This window comes from Sceloporus occidentalis, unplaced genomic scaffold (genome assembly GCF_023333645.1).
Source record: "Sceloporus occidentalis isolate IW3139 unplaced genomic scaffold, rSceOcc1.0.p SCAF_1, whole genome shotgun sequence".
Classification (NCBI taxonomy): Eukaryota; Metazoa; Chordata; class Lepidosauria; order Squamata; family Phrynosomatidae; genus Sceloporus; species Sceloporus occidentalis.
Window position 1 is genome coordinate 126,470,979 of NW_028316981.1, and position 18,574 is coordinate 126,489,552.

General features: G+C 38.7%; 1 protein-coding gene across 1 annotated transcript in view; it reads left to right on the top strand.

Annotated features, from left to right (window-relative positions):
• Positions 1 to 358: 358 nt before the first annotated feature.
• Positions 359 to 18,574, top strand: part of LOC149322105 (myosin heavy chain, skeletal muscle, adult-like) — a 54,786-nt gene continuing 36,570 nt past the window's right edge. The window contains exons 1-18 of the mRNA XM_089534714.1: positions 359 to 390; positions 2,454 to 2,673; positions 4,433 to 4,576; positions 4,676 to 4,832; positions 5,653 to 5,680; positions 7,111 to 7,222; positions 7,476 to 7,568; positions 7,685 to 7,748; positions 7,846 to 7,944; positions 8,045 to 8,148; positions 8,417 to 8,555; positions 9,116 to 9,234; positions 9,528 to 9,677; positions 9,770 to 9,940; positions 11,770 to 12,079; positions 13,657 to 13,730; positions 14,554 to 14,641; positions 14,990 to 15,107. Coding sequence (XP_089390840.1) covers positions 2,467 to 2,673; positions 4,433 to 4,576; positions 4,676 to 4,832; positions 5,653 to 5,680; positions 7,111 to 7,222; positions 7,476 to 7,568; positions 7,685 to 7,748; positions 7,846 to 7,944; positions 8,045 to 8,148; positions 8,417 to 8,555; positions 9,116 to 9,234; positions 9,528 to 9,677; positions 9,770 to 9,940; positions 11,770 to 12,079; positions 13,657 to 13,730; positions 14,554 to 14,641; positions 14,990 to 15,107 — 2,177 coding nt within the window. The 5' untranslated portion in view covers positions 359 to 390; positions 2,454 to 2,466. The remainder of the gene's footprint in view (positions 391 to 2,453; positions 2,674 to 4,432; positions 4,577 to 4,675; positions 4,833 to 5,652; positions 5,681 to 7,110; positions 7,223 to 7,475; positions 7,569 to 7,684; positions 7,749 to 7,845; positions 7,945 to 8,044; positions 8,149 to 8,416; positions 8,556 to 9,115; positions 9,235 to 9,527; positions 9,678 to 9,769; positions 9,941 to 11,769; positions 12,080 to 13,656; positions 13,731 to 14,553; positions 14,642 to 14,989; positions 15,108 to 18,574) is intronic.

The window sequence follows — 18,574 nt, forward strand, 5'->3', positions numbered from 1 at the left end:
TTCTCCATGAAGTTTTACAAAGTAAAGCAAATAATATTCATAAAGCTGAAATGCATGCCGTTATATCTAATTTATAATATATTGGAAGCATTTCTGAAAAGCATGCTCAAATGAACAAAGGGGATCAACCCAAACTCTCTTGGAACTGTGTCTATGTTTGAAATGAACTGCAAGGGTATTCTACAAAAGTTTAGAGCTTACTCATAGATGAGAAAGCACAAATAATAGAAGTGGAACTTTCAATATGAATTTATTATTATGCCTTCCCCAACAGTATTCATTTGTGTTACAGAGAGTTAGCTATATGCCAAACATGTTCTCTTTCTCACCAATCTTTCTTTTTCCAATTCCAATTCAAAAGAAATAGATCTACGTACTTGGTAATTGACGGTAAGAGCAATTTTACTTCAATTCAGCATGCCTGTGGTTTGCAACATAAATAATTAATATACTGTACTTAAACATACATCTGATATATCTGACTCTTCACTTCCATTAAAAGACGAGTTTAGAGAGGAGCACAGTTAACTAAGCCCATTCAGTAGGTCAGTGGTAGACCACCTACTTTGCAGACAGAAATTCACAGAATAATCCCTGCTACCTTTTTTCAAAAACAGGAATCTCAAGATAGATGGGCAGGGAAGGACATATGCCTATATATTTTGCAAGCTGCTGCCAGTTACAATAGAAACTACTGGCCTTGATGGACTAATGGTCTGACCCAGTTTAATGCAGTTTTGCTTATATGTAATAGCCTTTATATGCTCATTCTGTAATGTTCACTTTCACATTACTCACATCATATGCTACAACCAGATCTAATAATGAAATATTTCAATGGAAGGTGTTTATCATCCTCACTGAAATGATGCTTGAAGGAAATGGCCACTGAGAGAACAGTAACATTGCTTTGAGTTACATCAGCATGATCCTTTTTTGTCTAATTAAAGAGGTATGTATAGGATCTGCATGGATTATAGAATGAGAATGTGTACATAATGTGTCAAATGGCAAGAAAAGTGATCCTACCTAAACATTATGAATACATTCCTGGTGGTAACAGCTATTTAGCAGTGGAATAGACTGGCATGGAAAGTAGTTGACTCTCCTTCTTTGAAGGTCTTTAAACACAGAGTGGATGCCCATTTTTCATGAATATTTTAGCTGTGCATTTTTGTATGGCAGTGGGGTTTGAATAGATGACCCTTTCAATTCCTTTCAGCTCTGTAACTCTATGATACTAAGATCAAATTCTAGCCACTACCATCCAAGGAAATCAACTTCCCTCCTTCCCCTGCCTTTTTGAATGAACAATTATCTGTGTCAACTGATATAAAACAAAATGTATTGTTTCCAATGGGTCTTTTAGTCAGACTACTGTAATCTAGTTCTGGTTGGTCAGACTTTAAGTTTATAGGAACTTATTCTTTCATGAAACCCAAAATTTACCCACTGAATGCAGGAACAAAGCAGCACTCAGAAAGGCAGACACAAAAATGTAGAACAAGATCCCCCTGTGGGATCTTGTTTTTAACTTTATAACTTTTTTTTAACTTTTGTATGTTTTATGTAATTGTTTTATTGAAATAATTTTAATTGTTTTTTAATGTTTGTATTGTAATTTATAACTGTGAGCTTTCTCGAATTTCTTTCTGGGAGAAAGGTGACATATACATTAAATAAATAAATAAACTGACTAAACATGCCCACTGTAAAATGCATTTTCTGTATCAGAACAGAAGTACAGTGGGACCTTGTTATCCTCTGGGGTTTAGTTCCAGCATGCCCCATGGATAACAAAATCTGTGGATGCTCAAGTCCCATTAAATATAATGGCAGAGCAAAATGGTGTTCCTTATATAAAATGGAAAATCAAGCTTTGCTATTTTGAATTTACCCTTTTTTGGAATATTTTCAAGCCTTGGATGCTTGAATCCATGGATAAAGAATCCGTGGATAAGGAAGGCCGACTGTACAGGAAATACAATGGTATGGAATAGCTTTTTTACAACTTTAGATTGATTATCTGATATAAAAACCTTACATTAGCTTGATGAACTGTTAAAACACATACTATATTTTGGTTATATAATGGGAAATGCTAAAAAAAAGTATAGTAAGAAGAACATCATGTTTTTTTTAAAAAAAACTTAGAGAATAGTTTGGTTACAATAGTGTATCTTTGTTTAGAACTGCCACATCCAAAGTTGAGCCATAATTTTGTCCATTTTCTGATAGATGAGAAATAATGACAACTAGGAGCGGAAGATCATAACTACAGAATGTTTACAGATTGTTCCACACACAAATATATGGCCTATCCCTGGTCATACTATCTAAATCCATGTAAAACTACTGTTGCACATAAAAAAAATAAAAGTAATATAAATATTTCTCTTATTTCAGTGATCTCTAGTATACTGAAAAACTGAATATTTTGTTAATCCTTTCAGCCAATCTATAATCATGACTTCGGACTCTGAGATGGCCATATTTGGAGAGGCAGCTCCCTATCTCCGGAAACCGGAGAAGGAGAGGATTGAGGCCCAGAATCGCCCATTTGATGCTAAATCATCCTGCTTTGTGGTGGATGACAAAGAAATGTATGTCAAAGGCATAATCCAGAGTAGAGAGCCTGGTAAAATCACTGTAAAGATCACTCAAGATGACCGTGTAAGTAGGAGTTTAATCTTTTTGCTGCATGACCCTTGTTTGATTACCGTTTCAGGAGTCTCTCAGTTTTCCAGACAGTGATCTGGAAACTGGGAACAGTCAGCTTCATTACAAAACTGACACCATGTAAAGAAAGAGTTTCATAATTATGGAGCATACAGATTGAGTCTCCCTTATCTAAAATGCTTGGAACCAGAAGTGTTTTGAATTTTGGAGTTTTTCAAAATTTGGAATAGTTGCATATATGTTTATATATAATGCGATATCATGGAAATGGGACCAAGTCTAAACATTAAAATTAATTTATGTTTCATAATTCAAATTAATTATGTTTCATATACAGATAGCATGAAGGTAATTTTATACACAATACTTTTAATAATTTTCTGCATGAAACAAAATTTGTGTACACTGAACCATCAGAAAGCAAAGGTGTCACTATCTCAGCCACCCATATGACAATATTTGGGAGCATTTCAGATTTTCAGAATTCCAGATAAGGGAGACCCAACCTGTATGTGCTCATGAACAGCTTTACAGGGAAATATATGCAGTGGCATAATGCATACGAAATCCAAAAGAAGCAAGTAAAACAATTGTATTGAACTGAAAGGGGTTTGTGAATCATCTTCTGGCTTCTCACATGTGTTGTGAGAGATATGATGGCATTTGTTAGTGGAAGCATGTCTTTGCTGCTTTAAAAACCTTTTAAATATTTATTTTTACTATATTCAACAGACAATATGATGTTGAATAGGTCATAATCAGTGTGGGGAAGGCAATGGCAGACCTCTTCTAAACAAATATTTCCAAGAAAACGCTAAGTTCACCTTTGTAATAACTTGAAGGTACAAAACAACAATGACATCATCATTCTCAGTATACACACATACATGAGAGAGGCCTTACCACATGAGAAAAGAAATCCAGAACATAATGGGAGAATACTGGCTTTCTCAGGGCCTCTCCACATGACATCATAGCACTTCTGTTCTACTTCCCAAGGGGACAGTTGTAAAAACCTGCCTTTTGCCGAATAGGTTTTTCCAGCATAACAGAAGGCATGATTTTATAACAGTCTTCGTTGGAAAGAGAATGGAAGTGACACAACGTCATGCAGAGAAGTACAGAGAAAGATGGTACTTTCCCTGGTATTGGGAAAGCCCTTGAGAGTTCAACCAGTTTTCATAATGTTTTAAAATAAATCTTAGAAAGCCATTACTAAAGCTTCAGATTATTTAATATTCATTTCTTACTTTTAAGAGAAATGTTGAAGACATTATTGTTTAAAAACACCACAAATCTGATCTTAACTTTTTAAATGTTAGAACACATTTTATTCATCGTCTTTTCTTTGCTTCTGGTTCAAGAAGCATTTCATCTGGAAATGAGCAGATGTTGAAATCAATATCACATTATTATTGGCTTCATCATAGGCCATCACTAGATTGCTGATATCATGATATCAAATAACACAGTTATGTTCATGACTGGCAGAACAGATTGTAAACACAGCAGATACAAACAGCTATTACCAAACACTAAAAATGTTGGTTTTACATGCAAAAGGAATTTACTTAGTCCAGCAATAATTATTAAAGCATTTTAAGTGTCCTAACTTCTGATTTTAAAACATTTTGATAGGCTAAAAATATATAAGAATGTATACCTCAGGCTACTGGCTGGACATTTCTGGCCTGCATCAAGACACTCCTTTCTTATTGTTGTTCATGTTTTCTGCCTTCCCCCCACCCCTTAGACTGTAACAGTTAAGGAAGATGAAGTCTTTCCAATGAATCCTCCAAAATTTGATAAAATTGAGGACATGGTTATGATGACCCATCTCCATGAACCTGCTGTCCTGTATAACCTCAAAGAGCGTTATGCATCTTGGATGATTTATGTGAGTTGAAACTGAACCTGAAGCTTAACACCATTTTTTTTCAATCCAACATCTATTCTATATATTAAAAGCCAATATTGTTATCTACTTTTTCTGTAGACTTATTCGGGCCTCTTCTGTGTCACCGTCAACCCTTATAAGTGGCTGCCAGTATATAATCCAGAAGTAGTGTCTGGCTACAGGGGTAAAAAACGTCAAGAAGCCCCTCCTCATATCTTTTCTATCTCTGACAATGCCTATCAGTTCATGTTAACTGGTGAGTAACCAGAAATTAGTCTCCAGCTAGAATATCACACTTCTAGGTCACACAAATATCGGTGTCATGAAAGTTAAACCCATTATCTCCACTACAGTCCCCTATTTATTGTTTTCTAGCTCTGATCCATGCAGTCTTTCATGCATGAACAATAGAACCCCTTAAGAGGAAAGCCAGATGGGTGGAATGCTGTTTTAGGAGGCACAGCATGATAGGTAGCATGATAGTTAAGGAAAAAAAGGAAAACACTAGGCTGAGAGTGGGTTTAAAATTCCAAAACAAAAACAAAATGAAACAAAACAAGAAACAGCAGAAATAAATAAGTCTTGCATATGAAACCTATATATTCATCCCACACATGTTGCTTTTTAAATATCCTAACTGGGGCCCTACTGTTCAGCTAAGTATGACAGCTGCTTCAGGCTGCACATCCTGAAATAAGTGAATGGCAACAAGGTGCTGGATGACAAAACTAGTCTGCTGTCCTGTGGTATATTGGAGGATGCTGCCTCATTGCTACTGTTGAAATTCAACTGCCAATCTTGTAGGCCTACATACATGGATTTGGGGTGAGCACCTTCTTGTATTTTCACTTAAACAACAAAATATAATGAATCAGTCCTGATCACAACAAATGTCCTAAGAGCACTTATTCACCCACGTCTGATACCCCATTACCTTGTAAGTTTACACAGTATCACCTAGACAGACCAGTGGTCTGATTCAGTGTAAGGCAGCTATCAAAGTAGAATTCTCAAATTAACTAATAGGAGGTTTGGCTAAAATATAACTGATTATTATTTCTTTTTTAAACTTTCAGACCGTGAAAATCAGTCAGTCCTGATCACGTGAGTATTTTTCAAAAATAATTAATACTGTAAAAGAGAACAATGCAGTCACTATTTGCTTCCATACTTGCTTTTCATTGCCATCATTGTAGCCCAAGCCTGCTCTGTATTGATTAATCAAGCATAATTGAAATGCTTCAAGGCGACTGTATCTTTCATGAAAAATTTCCTGTTTGAGCATCTGTGTCATTTTATTCCTTTCTGTTGAGCAATGATAACAGGTTATCTGCTGGTTAAACAATCTGTTTTGATTGTCCTGTTTTGTCAGTTGCTGTTCCTCCTTTGGAAATAACTTATATATATATAAATGAGAGGAGGAGAAAGTGATAGAGAAGGCAGTAGAGAGATGGATGTAAATGTGGCAGGTAGCTCTCTATAAAGTATGGCTTAAGAAATTCTGGAACGTCTTTCTCAGGGAGGAATGGGGACATGTGAAACAAGATGGGACCAAGCTTTAAAAGAACTAATAGCATTTTCCTACCACATCTGGCACCTACCAATTTCTGCTTCAGTTGTTTCGAGGCCACAGATCACCGTGGACCTAGGTTTCAAATACAATGGAGCCCTGGTGGCGCAGTGGTTAAATACCTGTACTGCAGCCATTCACTCAAGACCACAAGGTTGCGAGTTCAACACCAGCAAAAGGGCCCAAGCTCGACTCAGGCTTGCATCCTTCCGAGGTCGCTAAAATGAGTACCCAGACTGTTGGGGGCTAATTAGCTTACTTGCTAATTAGCTTACTTGCTGTTCACCGCTATGATCTTTGGAATAGCGGTATATAAATAAAACAAATTATTAATTATTATTAACCTACTGCATTTGCAATTGTAGTTATTTTCAGATATTTGACCTCCTTTGCCTTTTTTTTTCATTTTGCTGCAACAGCTTTTGCATTTGCTAATATGAATCACATGCCTCATCCACCTTTTCCCCACCCAAATGAGAGGGAACATCTTCTCTCAAGGTACAAAGGAAGACATACTGTTCAATTTACATAGAATTTCCAAAAGGTTTATATTGCAATACACTACTAACATAATCATCAGTAACTCCACTATTTTGGTCAACAAAAGCAGTAAAAGTGGAAGAAGCTGCAAGCAGGAAGTTTTTAATTAACATTGCAGAGGGACAAAACTGACTTCAAAGTAAATATTATCAAAAGCTCTTGGTGATTATGGCAGTTCCCTTGCTACAGAAAAAGCCTTTCCATGGGCCTTGTGCTACCACTGAAGATATAGGATTACAGTCAGTATAAGCATCTTTACACACCAGTGATAGTGCTACCTGAAACCACCCTTAATTCCTCAGTCAACTGATCGGGGGGGAAAACACGAAAGAAATGAAGAAAGACTGTGAGCTTAACAGATCCTGGAATAGAAGCAGCCAGTATTTGTTCATTTAATTTTCTTTATATCATTTCATTCCAAAAGTGGAGAATCTGGTGCAGGAAAGACTGTGAATACCAAGCGTGTCATTCAGTACTTTGCAACAATTGCAGTTGCTGGGGACAAGAAGAAAGAAGCACAGCCTGGCAAAATGCAGGTATGTAATACAATCCAGACCTATTTTACATATATCCTTGTCAATCTTGAAAATCAAGCAGGTGTGAGTGGAGAAATTAGTTGAACCCACAATAAAACCCCTACTGGAAAAAATATTTTCTTCAACCATCCATAATACAAACTATTTTAATATTGTGTCTAGTTCAACAGAATATCTGAGGCCGCTATGATCATTTGCACTTTCCCATGCATGTAAAATGAAATTCAGTTTAAAAATTTCATGTTACAATTAGGGGACCCTGGAAGATCAAATCATCCAGGCCAACCCTCTGTTGGAGGCCTTTGGTAATGCCAAGACTGTGAGAAATGACAACTCTTCACGTTTTGTAAGTATAGGGCATTTTCTTAAGAAAAATATTTATTATAAATTAAATGTGTGCATGCTTTTTGTAACTAGGAAAAGAAAATTTAATACCAATGGACTATTTTTTCAATTCATCAGGGTAAATTTATCAGAATTCATTTTGGGACCACAGGAAAGCTTGCCTCTGCTGACATTGAAACCTGTGAGTGGCAACCACATCTCTGCATGAAGAATTAAGAAGAAGAATAAAGAAAACACCTTCTGATTTTCTTACTTATTTTTATTTTCAATTCTCTCAGATCTTCTTGAGAAATCCAGGGTAACATTTCAGCTTTCCGCTGAAAGAAGCTACCATATATTTTATCAGATAATGTCAAATAAGAAACCAGAGTTGATTGGTAAGTTGAGGCTGTATTATATGTACATTAGGCCATCATTTAGATTAATCAGGGTTGTGAACAGGAAACCAGTATAGCTGATCTTATTCTTTCCTTACAGACTTGCTGCTAATTTCAACTAATCCCTATGACTTCCCATTTGTGAGTCAGGGAGAACTCACTGTGGCTAGCATAGATGATTCAGAGGAACTGTTAGCAACTGATGTAAGTATCCCTGAGGATGTATTATTTAATTGCTCACTCAATGCACATTTCTTTCCCACCAGGTAAAAGTGTATTGATATCTTTCCCCAAACAAGCACTTTTAATGCAGGGTTACTACATTTGTCTAGTGGGTGAATTTCTATGGTCAGCAGTATATTTTGGTCCAGAAGGCTGGAAAATAATCTGCCCTGTTTTCTTACTGAAGCAGAACCTAATCTATCCTTGGAGGCATGTTGAAGTTTGACTTTTTGTGTTCTCCTATCTACAGAGTGCCATTGATATCTTGGGTTTCAGTGCGGAGGAGAAGGTAGGAATTTACAAACTGACAGGTGCAGTAATGCACTATGGGAACATGAAATTCAAGCAGAAACAGAGGGAGGAGCAGGCAGAACCAGATGGCACAGAAGGTAAATGTTATGTAGTGTTATTTATGGACTGCACTGTGTTGTTACACAAATCTTTGCCACACTGCTGTTACCAGCATTCTCTGGTACTTCAATTAACATATTATATGCTAAAACCAATTCTTAACATTCTGCCCCATGCTTCCAACATTCCATCATGTTCAGCAAGATGAAGAAAGAGAATCTAGTCTGGGATTATGGGCATGCGAGTCTGAATAGTTATGGTCAACAGAAGCAGGGAAGTGATTTATCTATAATCCCAATGGTATCATTACATACATGCCTTTAATAGAGGCAGCAACAAACAGAGGACGGCAGTTGTAGAGTCAGAAAAGAAAGGAAGCATGCAAAAATGTTCAATGATTGGATGGCAGTATTAAAGCTGTGTGCCCTTTAAGTGAGTATGTTACATTACCATGATCAGTACAATCTGTCTGAAGTTTTTAGTGGAGATGACATGAACGTAGTTTATAATTTCTGGATAATGACAAATGTTAACAGTGCCAAAGAGATATCTTACATGAGACTAAGATTTTTTTCCTATTTTGTTTTCTTGTCTCTAGTGGCTGACAAGGCAGGATACCTAATGGGCCTAAACTCTGCAGATTTGCTCAAAGGACTGTGTTACCCAAGAGTGAAAGTTGGAAATGAATATGTGACCAAAGGACAAAATGTCCAGCAGGTAGCAACAGCCCAAAGACATTTTCATTCAAATACGGAGAATAAATTGAAACATTTCCATCAGAAAAAACAATCTCCTGAAAATCAAAACAGGGTGGTTGTGACCAATATTTCTAGGTTATACCAGCATAATAACACCGAGAGCAAGATTCTGACCATTGACCAGAGTCTATAGAGAGGACTCAAAAAAAAAAAAAAAATCAAAATCAAAACTTGTACTTTAACTGTATATGGAATTGAAGCCAGTGCAGCATTCCAAAAAAGTAGTTATTTCTGTTGCTTTTCCTTTGGTAGGTGTACAATTCTGTGGGTGCACTGGCAAAATCAGTCTATGAGAAGATGTTCCTATGGATGGTAACTCGTATCAACCAACAACTAGACACAAAGCAGCAGAGACAACACTTCATAGGGGTGCTGGACATTGCTGGCTTTGAGATCTTTGATGTAAGTTCAAGTTACTGTGATTCTATTGAAGTAAACCTCTTCAGTATGTACATAGCCATTAAAAATGCAACAATTCTCTTCTGTTTGTAAAGTACAACAGCTTAGAGCAGCTGTGCATCAATTTTACCAATGAGAAACTGCAACAGTTTTTCAACCACCACATGTTTGTACTGGAGCAAGAGGAATACAAGAAAGAAGGGATTGATTGGGAGTTCATTGACTTTGGAATGGATCTGGCTGCCTGCATTGAACTTATTGAGAAGGTGAGCGGTATTTCTTGTAGCAATCCCTGTTTTATTTCTCAGCATTATTTTGTATGGCTCAGTACTTGCTGTTCATATCAGGTTCCTTGACCATTCTTCCTCTTCACTGCTATGGGGGTAGGGGGGGAAAGGCATGCACCAGTAAGTGAGCCAATGGGTGAGCAAAATCACTCAAGAGATCTTAATGATTATTGGCCAATGTCTCCTACGATATGCTATGATATCGTATACCTTCCTTCATTTTTCTCACTCCCCGCCACAGGGACGAAAATAAAAAGTCTAATATCACACTACACTGCTATAGTGCTATTATTCCAGGTTATTCCAGGTTAACTGCTATTGCGGCCTTGTGTGGAATTCTGGGGCTTGTAGTTCAGTGAGGCCTAAGAGCTCTCTGGCTGAGAATTCTAAATGCCCCTCCCTAAGCTACAAATCCCAGAATTCCACAGGAGCTAGCCATGACAGCTGCAGTGGAATTATAGCTCTGTAACAATATAGTGTGATATTGTTCTGTGTGCATGAGAGGCTGCAAGTAGACATGGAGGGAGCATCAACTGGCAATTCCTAGCATCACATGAACAGCTCATTTGGAAGAACTGTTGCTTCTTTGTGCCACTCTGGAAGAACTGTAAAGTGAGCAATTGGTTCAGGGATTTGAACTAAACATTTTAGTTGTGCAACATATAACTCTCCCCACCTCACACCACCAAAACTTCCCTTGTATTATGTTCAGCAAGGACTCCTTTACAAGGCCTCTTGGTATCAAATGTCTGTAATACAGCTCCAAAGGACAGTTAGAAATTTCACAGTTTAATGGTAAAGAAGGTAGGGATTAAAATCTTTGTTTCTTTCATTTTTGAACACAAGAATGGAAAATACAGTTGTCCCTTGACATTCGCAGCTTTGGCACTCGTGGTTTTGATCATTCATAAGGTTTTGATCATGCATCCTCCTCCTCCCTCCCTCCCTGGCTTTTCCGCTTGGGAGAAAAGAAAGCCCAGGAGGGAGTGAGCAACCAAGATGTATGCGTGTGCCAACTCCTGCTCCTTTCCAGGATGGAGAGCTTCCTGGTTCCCCATCCTGGAAAGGGGCTTAGGGGACCAATCCTCCACCTCTTTCCAGGATGGATAGTTGCCTGGTTCCCCAGGATTGGTCCCCCCAAACCCCTTTCCAAGACCAATCCTCCACCTCTTTTCAGGCCGGATAGCTGCCTGGTGAACCAGGCAACTCTCTGTCCTGGAAAAGGGATAGGGGGCTGATGCTCCACCTCTTTCCAGGGATGGAGAACTGCCTGGGAATGTGATAGGGAGTCAGTTAAAAGGGCAGGAGGGTGGGAGTTTTGCAGTTTTTCCACATTCACGGGGGTCTTGCACCTCTAACCCCCACAAATGTGGACAACTGTATAAAAAATGTTGATTTGGAAAAGAACAAAATAAAAGTGTTTCTTTTTTATTTTATTTTATTTTTAATATTTTTGGGTGGGAAATTTACACAGTGGATTTTATGCCAAAAGCAGTGATCCTTGGTGCAAAAATTATGTTTTTGCACTGAAAACCAAACACAGCCTTTTGGGTATGAACCATTGTTTTTTCTGCAAAAAATCTTCACTTTGTTTGCCAAAAAATTCTCAAAATGCAAAAATTGTCTTGATGGCTGGCAGTTTTTCAAATAAGGAAAGAAGATTTGTGAATTCCTATTCAAGAGCACCTAATGTAACAAAATATGCAACTGAAGCTACTGTACCAAATCTTCCATAACCTATCACATTGCTGTATCATTACAGGTACTCTGTTAACAAGATCTCTATCTGCTTCTCTTTCTCCCTCTAGCCCATGGGCATTTTCTCCATCCTCGAAGAAGAGTGCATGTTCCCCAAGGCAACAGACGTTTCTTTCAAGAACAAGCTCTATGACCAGCATCTTGGCAAGAGCAACAATTTCCAGAAACCCAAGCCTGTCAAAGGCAAGGCTGAGGCTCATTTCTCCCTGGTGCACTATGCTGGCACTGTGGACTACAACATCACTGGCTGGCTGGATAAGAACAAGGACCCTCTCAATGAAACAGTTGTCGGGCTGTATCAAAAATCATCATTGAAATTGTTATCCTTCCTTTATTCCAACTATTCGGGTACAGAAACTGGTAAGCACAATTTCAGAAAATCAGAGACTTGTGTACCATCTCTAGTTCTTTCTTATTTGTCTCTGTTATGCTGTCTTGGTTCAACCATTTGGACCAGGAATCTCAGATGATTCTTGGGTTAGGCGCTTGCTCTACACAGGATGGTAAGGCTTTGGACTTTGAAAACTGCACAGATTAGTTTTCAGGGAACAGTCTTTCTTATTCAGCACAGCTGACCCATAGAAGACTACATCTCTCACATTTAGCATAAGCTAAATTTATTTTGCAAACATGGTAATTTATTCTACAAACATGGAAAACTGCAAGATGAGACTATATAGAGGGGAAATGCTATACATTGAATCTTCCTGGGAGACTGAGGGGCTAAACAGATTGGCGATAAATGCCAACATCAGGGCAGAGTGGGAGTGTGGTGACTGCATGCCGCACATTCGACTCCACCCAGATGTTGGCATCACACTATCTGCCCGACCAGACAGTGGGCAGCGTCATGCCATTTCTTTGGTGTAGCATTTAGATGTGCTGCTCCAAAGAAACCCTGAAAAGCCGCCACATGTGCAGCAAGGGCACCTTTTTGCCAGCACTAAAAGGAGCAGCATTTTGTTGTTCTTTTTAGTGCTGGCAAAGCATGGGATCGGGGCCGCGACATGTGGTTGCTGTAGCTCCAATCCAATGAGGAAAGGGGCGATGCAGAGCCGCTCCAAAGGGGCTGTCTGTTTTGTCCCTGAATCTTGCTGTCCTGGTCTAAAGCAGCAAAGCAGAGTCTTTTGGGGAAATTTGCAGAACCCTCTCTTGCAAACTATATATCAGCAAACTCATTAGTTGTTTTGAATTCATAGATCATTCTTGTCTTATCTGAACTGACCTTGACTAAGCAGATCACCAAGGTATCTGTTATACTGGCTCCTTCCTAGGCTGCATCTACACTGGATAAATAATTTAAGTTGACACCACTTTATCTACCATGGCTCAATGCTATGGAATTCTGGGAATTTTAGTTTGTTGTGGCATCAGAGCTCTCGGACAGAGAAGACTAAATAGTTTACAAAACTACAATTTCCGGTATCAACCTGGATTATTTCCACAGTACGGATGTTACAATGACAGATAAATATGTGTTTGCATGCTATTTAAGACTTCAAGGAGCAGTGATGATTCTAGTTAAGGGCTAGGCTTTGAGGGACATAATCACGAGAGATTATCCTCAATTAGCTTTCACTAGTCTCAAAAAATTAGGCTTCCTCTTTTAAACTTTAATCCCTTCCTCTCAAGTGCTCAACAGAACCATTATTTATTTGTGATCTGGAGCATTAGGTTCTTAAATCAAATCAAAAGTATTTCAAGCATCCCAGTCTGTAAGCATCATCTTTGTTTGTTTCTTCTTCAAATAAAGTTGTTGTTTTTTTTAAATCACAGCCTTTCAAAAATTATTCTTACTTTTTTCCTTCAATAACACTGAAAGTTTATCCATCTCTGCCAACTCCAAAATTTTAATAATCCAACCTTCATTTGAAGGAATTATATTCATCATCCAATTCTGGTCATATATCATTCTCTGCTTGATATTTTATTCTAAGGTGACAGTGGTGGCAGCAAGAAAGGTGCCAAGAAGAAGGGAGGCTCCTTCCAGACAGTGTCGGCTGTCTTCAGGGTATGCAGCACTTATTTTAGCTTTCTAACAGAGGTGGGAAAACTCTGGCAGCCTGAAGAAGGGGGGGGGGCATGATCAATCTCTCACTTCTAGGGGCCCACCATCGACCACACCAGGGGAAAAGGGAGGAAAAATTAAACATGGAAGTGTCTGGACTCCCATTTCTCTTGTATGGTTTTGTTTTCACAATGAGGAGGCATAACAAAGTGTAGGGGTGGTCTGCACTACATTTTAATCCAAAACTGAAATTGACTTTGACATTGGACCTTTGATGTGGAGAAGGCTATCCAGAAAATTACTGAGAGCTATCTGCATCCCATGGACTGCACTTTGCCCACCCCTATGTTATAGTACAGCTCAGGGGTAGGCCATCTTTAGCCTTAAAGCTGTATGTAGCCCCCTGACTATTTAATGTCAATGGGAAAATCCCAGAGGAGGAGGAATGGGGGAAACAAGTGGGGTGGGGTGCTGGAAGAATGGACATCACAGTTATGAAAAGAAGCAAGCCACCTACAAGGGTTCATTTCAGACATCTAATAAGAACAATCTGTCACTCCCCTGGCAGCAAGCAGGAAAGAGAGGAAGAGATAGCACAATAGAAGGAGATAGCAGAAGAAAGGACAAAGTGTGATTAGAAAGAGTAGTGAAAAGTGAGACAGAAAAGAGGATAGAAGAAGCACAAGCATGCAGACTTTTGCACATTTTCCAGGGAGATGTAACCCTCAGGTTTTAAAAAGTGTTACACCCCATGGATTAACAAGGGAAACATCTACATGCTGCCAAGTTTAAAACTTTTTCCTTCCCCCTCCCTCCCCTGGTACAGGAGAATTTAAACAAACTTATGACTAATCTGAGAAGTACCCATCCTCACTTTGTCCGCTGCCTAATCCCTAACGAAACAAAGACACCAGGTAAGTTAATGTCTCAGTGCTGAAGCTTCACATCAGTGAAAAGTCTGACTTGTAATCTCTGTATAGGAAATGTTCACTCTTTGTAAACATCCATGGCATATGGATCTCCTAAATCCATATACAGCTTTGATTTAATACTGTTAAGAACAGATTTTCTATGTAGTATTAAAAAAACTGGAAGGACCACAATAAAATATATGAAATCATAATTCTGAACCTTAATCAGTCAAGTGTTTTATTCAAATAATCCATTATTGCTTCTCAGTACGAATGAGACATTACAGAACCCGAATGACTGTAAGTAAGATTTTGATATTTTCTCTTATTTTTTCCTCTTCCTATTCAAAGGTGAAATGGACCACCACCTGGTGATGCACCAACTGCGATGTAATGGGGTGCTGGAAGGTATTCGGATCTGTAGGAAAGGCTTCCCCAGCAGAATCATCTATGCTGATTTTAAGCAACGGTATGACTTCTTCTAACAATTAATTGGTCTAGACTTTGCTAGGGAGCTATTGAATCTGAGGAGAGGGTTGACACAGCCTCACCTTGGTTCTTGAACCTATTTGGTTTCCTAAATACTACTGAAGAGGCAGTACAGTTCAAGTGATCCTAAAATTAGTTATACAGTCAGCCCCCCATTTTTGCAGTGGATCTGTTCCAGATCCCCCCCCCCATGAAAATGGAGACTCGCCTATATCCAAGCCCCATAGGCTTGAATGGGGCACATGTGCACGAGCTCAGGGCATGCCCCATTGATAATAACAGAGGGTGCCCCTCCGTGAATAGTCAAGACAGCAGACCTCAAGTCCGCAAGAAAGGAGGGGCGACCATACTCTACTTTCACAGCTATAGAAATAAGAGCTACAGATGTGTGCAAGCTTTGTTAATATGGTATGCTATATGCTATAAAGGTATACTTTTAGGAAATAAAAGATACAGCATTTTTTCATGTACCTTACCACCTCAAAACAGGAACAGAACAAAGCATAGGCTGTTTATATATAACCAAAAGGTTGTGTTCCAAGTGGCATAGTAAAGTTGTTGTTTTTCATGGGAATACTAGCAAAAATATGCAGCTTTGCCCAGGTTCAAACCCCATTTGTCTCACCCTAAGCTCAATGTGTTCTCCTCTTTCCCCCACCCACCAGCTTTTTTCTTTCCAGCTGCTCTTTCTCTCTCTCAAAATAGCAGCTCAATACATTTTCTCCAAAACTAAATCTTGCCCCAGTAAGCATCTGAAGAAGTGGGTTTATAGCCATGAAATCTCATGCAAATATAAAAACCAGTTAGACTTAAAGGTACTATCACATTCCTCCTCCTTCCTCCTGTTTAACTTTAAAGAAGACCTCCACTGTCTCATTGTCCCTTCAGGAGGAGCAGAACTCTTTGTAGCTGGAGTCAAACAGAACCTCACTTATTGGTAGAAATAGATGAGACTGAAGACCAGATCTTGTAGGACTCACAACTAGACGGCATTTAGGCATCTTCTAAACAGCAGGTTTTTTAGTGGGAGTTATAAATTGTCTGACTGAGAAGCTTGCTGAGAAATACATATCATTGCATTCAGTGGGCTTACTCTTGAGTGAGTGCATATGGAACAGGTGCAGCTTGAAAGATAAAGTCTTCCTTACCTCTACGCCATCCACTGTTGGCCCCTTGATCTCCATCTTCTTTCACTCATATATACTGATTTCCTCCTCCCAATGCAGTTTGCACAGTAAAACGACAAAGTACAAAAAGCTATCATTCAGCTAAAGGAGAGAAGAGAGGAATACATATTAAGCATGAATTCTCATTTTACCTGTGTATGTGTATCTCTGTGTGTGTGTTAACCTGTGTTGTTTGAATAGAGGAAAGACCAGAAATAAAAGTTTTTATAGCTTGGTTCTCCACTGCCCTGCTCTGAACCAGCTGCAAGCATTTGGAGTAAACATCAAGGCTTTCTTAGTTTTTTGTGGGTTTTTCGGGCTATGTGGCCATGTTCTAGAAGAGTTTCTTCCTGACGTTTCAAGGCTTTCTGCTCTTAAGTAGACTTCTTCCTTCTGTGCATCCCTCTTATTTCAAAGGATTCTGGTGACTGCTGTGGCATAGTCCAGTAACTCAATGGCAACTATCAATTCAACATGAGAATGTAGGCAAGAGATAATTATTAATTAGTTAAAATGTATCCATCTATTTTAAAATCTAAACAACTCCAAAATGTACATCCTCAAGGTCTTCTTAGTATGCACATCAAGTTCAGAAGTCCAGACTGATTGTTCTGAAGTTGGGAGACACACATAGTCACATATATAGAGACCCTTTTATTATTGTAAATTAATCTGAAATAGTGTGTTTTCTGCTAACATACTGATTGCCATTAAAAAATTCTTACATGAGCAGTGAGAACCTGCTTATTCTTATTTAAAATACTTATCAAAGATAATGGTTTCTTGTAATGATTGATCCTTAGTGTCAGGTTGATTTCATAGAACATATCACAATTGGACAATTCCATAATAGTTTTCTTTTCAATATCAGTTCTATTAATCCTTTCAGCATGTTACAGTGTAGACTGCCTCAGTCCACATTTCAGCTTACCAAATGAATGCATGTTCTGCTGGATTATGGCACAACATGCATTCAACGTGCCATCATTTGTGGAAAGGTATAAAACTCTTCCATCTCACATGGAGATTAAGGACTTTATCATATGAGGCTAGAAAAGCAGAATTTTATCAGGATAAAAGTGCCTTTAGATGATACTTATCACACAATGGTGTGTCCATCCTGCTGTTGCCTTGCATTCCATTTGTTACTGAACTGTACTTTTCATTGATGGGCAAAACCCGTAAATAGACTCTCAGTCTCGCTGCTGTTGCATTACTGCCTTGTGCCTTCTTCTGCAGTTCTGCTTCTCAGACAGTCATGTGATATGAGCCAGCATGATTCTATTCCTCTCCTCCTACCCCTAACAGTGATTGCAGCTGCCAATACCTTCCTGAAACTGGCTTCTATGTCATCTTCACACAGCAGCTGGTTTGGGAGGCAGTTGGTAACCATAATTGTTTGTTATCATCCTTCTTCTCAAAAGATGGTATTTGGCAGGGCAGAAAACAAATCATGTGGCCATGGATCGCCAAAGCACTCTCATGGGGAAAAGTGTAATAAGAAATGCCAAACTGGTATGCTTCCATTTTTAAACTAGTGTGATTGTGGCAGGACAGCAGGCTGGTGTGATAAAATTCTAAGTCTATTCACATTTATTTTTATTAAATATTTTTATAACCATAGGAACATAAAAACAACACATGAAGACAATAACATGAAAACCACACATACTTCTCTTAAACATACCAACATATATCAACATAGCATGTTTATGTTCATATAAAAGCATCTGTGAATCTGGTCACAGAATGACAGTTGTATGCAGACCTCATAAATACTTCCCTTGCTCAAACCCCCCTTCCTCTACACCTCTTCTTTGTTCTCTTCATCTGTCTGTCTCTGACACACACAGAAAGACAAAATCGCATGGGATTTGCTTTCTTGTGGAATATTGCATGGTCCGAAAATGTCTCTATAGATAATTAATAATAAATAATAATAAAAATTTTATTTATATACCGCCCTTCCTCAGATCAGGGCGGTTTACAACATTTTAAAAACATTACACACCATTAAAAACATTACAATAAAAAACAGAAAAGCCCCGAGTTAGCCGGTCCTCTTGCCAGTGAGGAGGAAGGAGGTCCGTAGGACAACTTAGTCGGGGAATGCGTTGCCAAAAAGGAAGGTCTTCAGATCCTTTTTGAATTGGGCCAGGGAGGTGGCCGAGCGGAGCTCTATGGGCAGCGTGTTCCAAAGGGCCGGGGCGGCGATGGAAAATGTCTTCCTGGTAGTGGAGACAAGCCTGGCCCCGGGAACCCTAAGTAGTTGCTGCCCAGA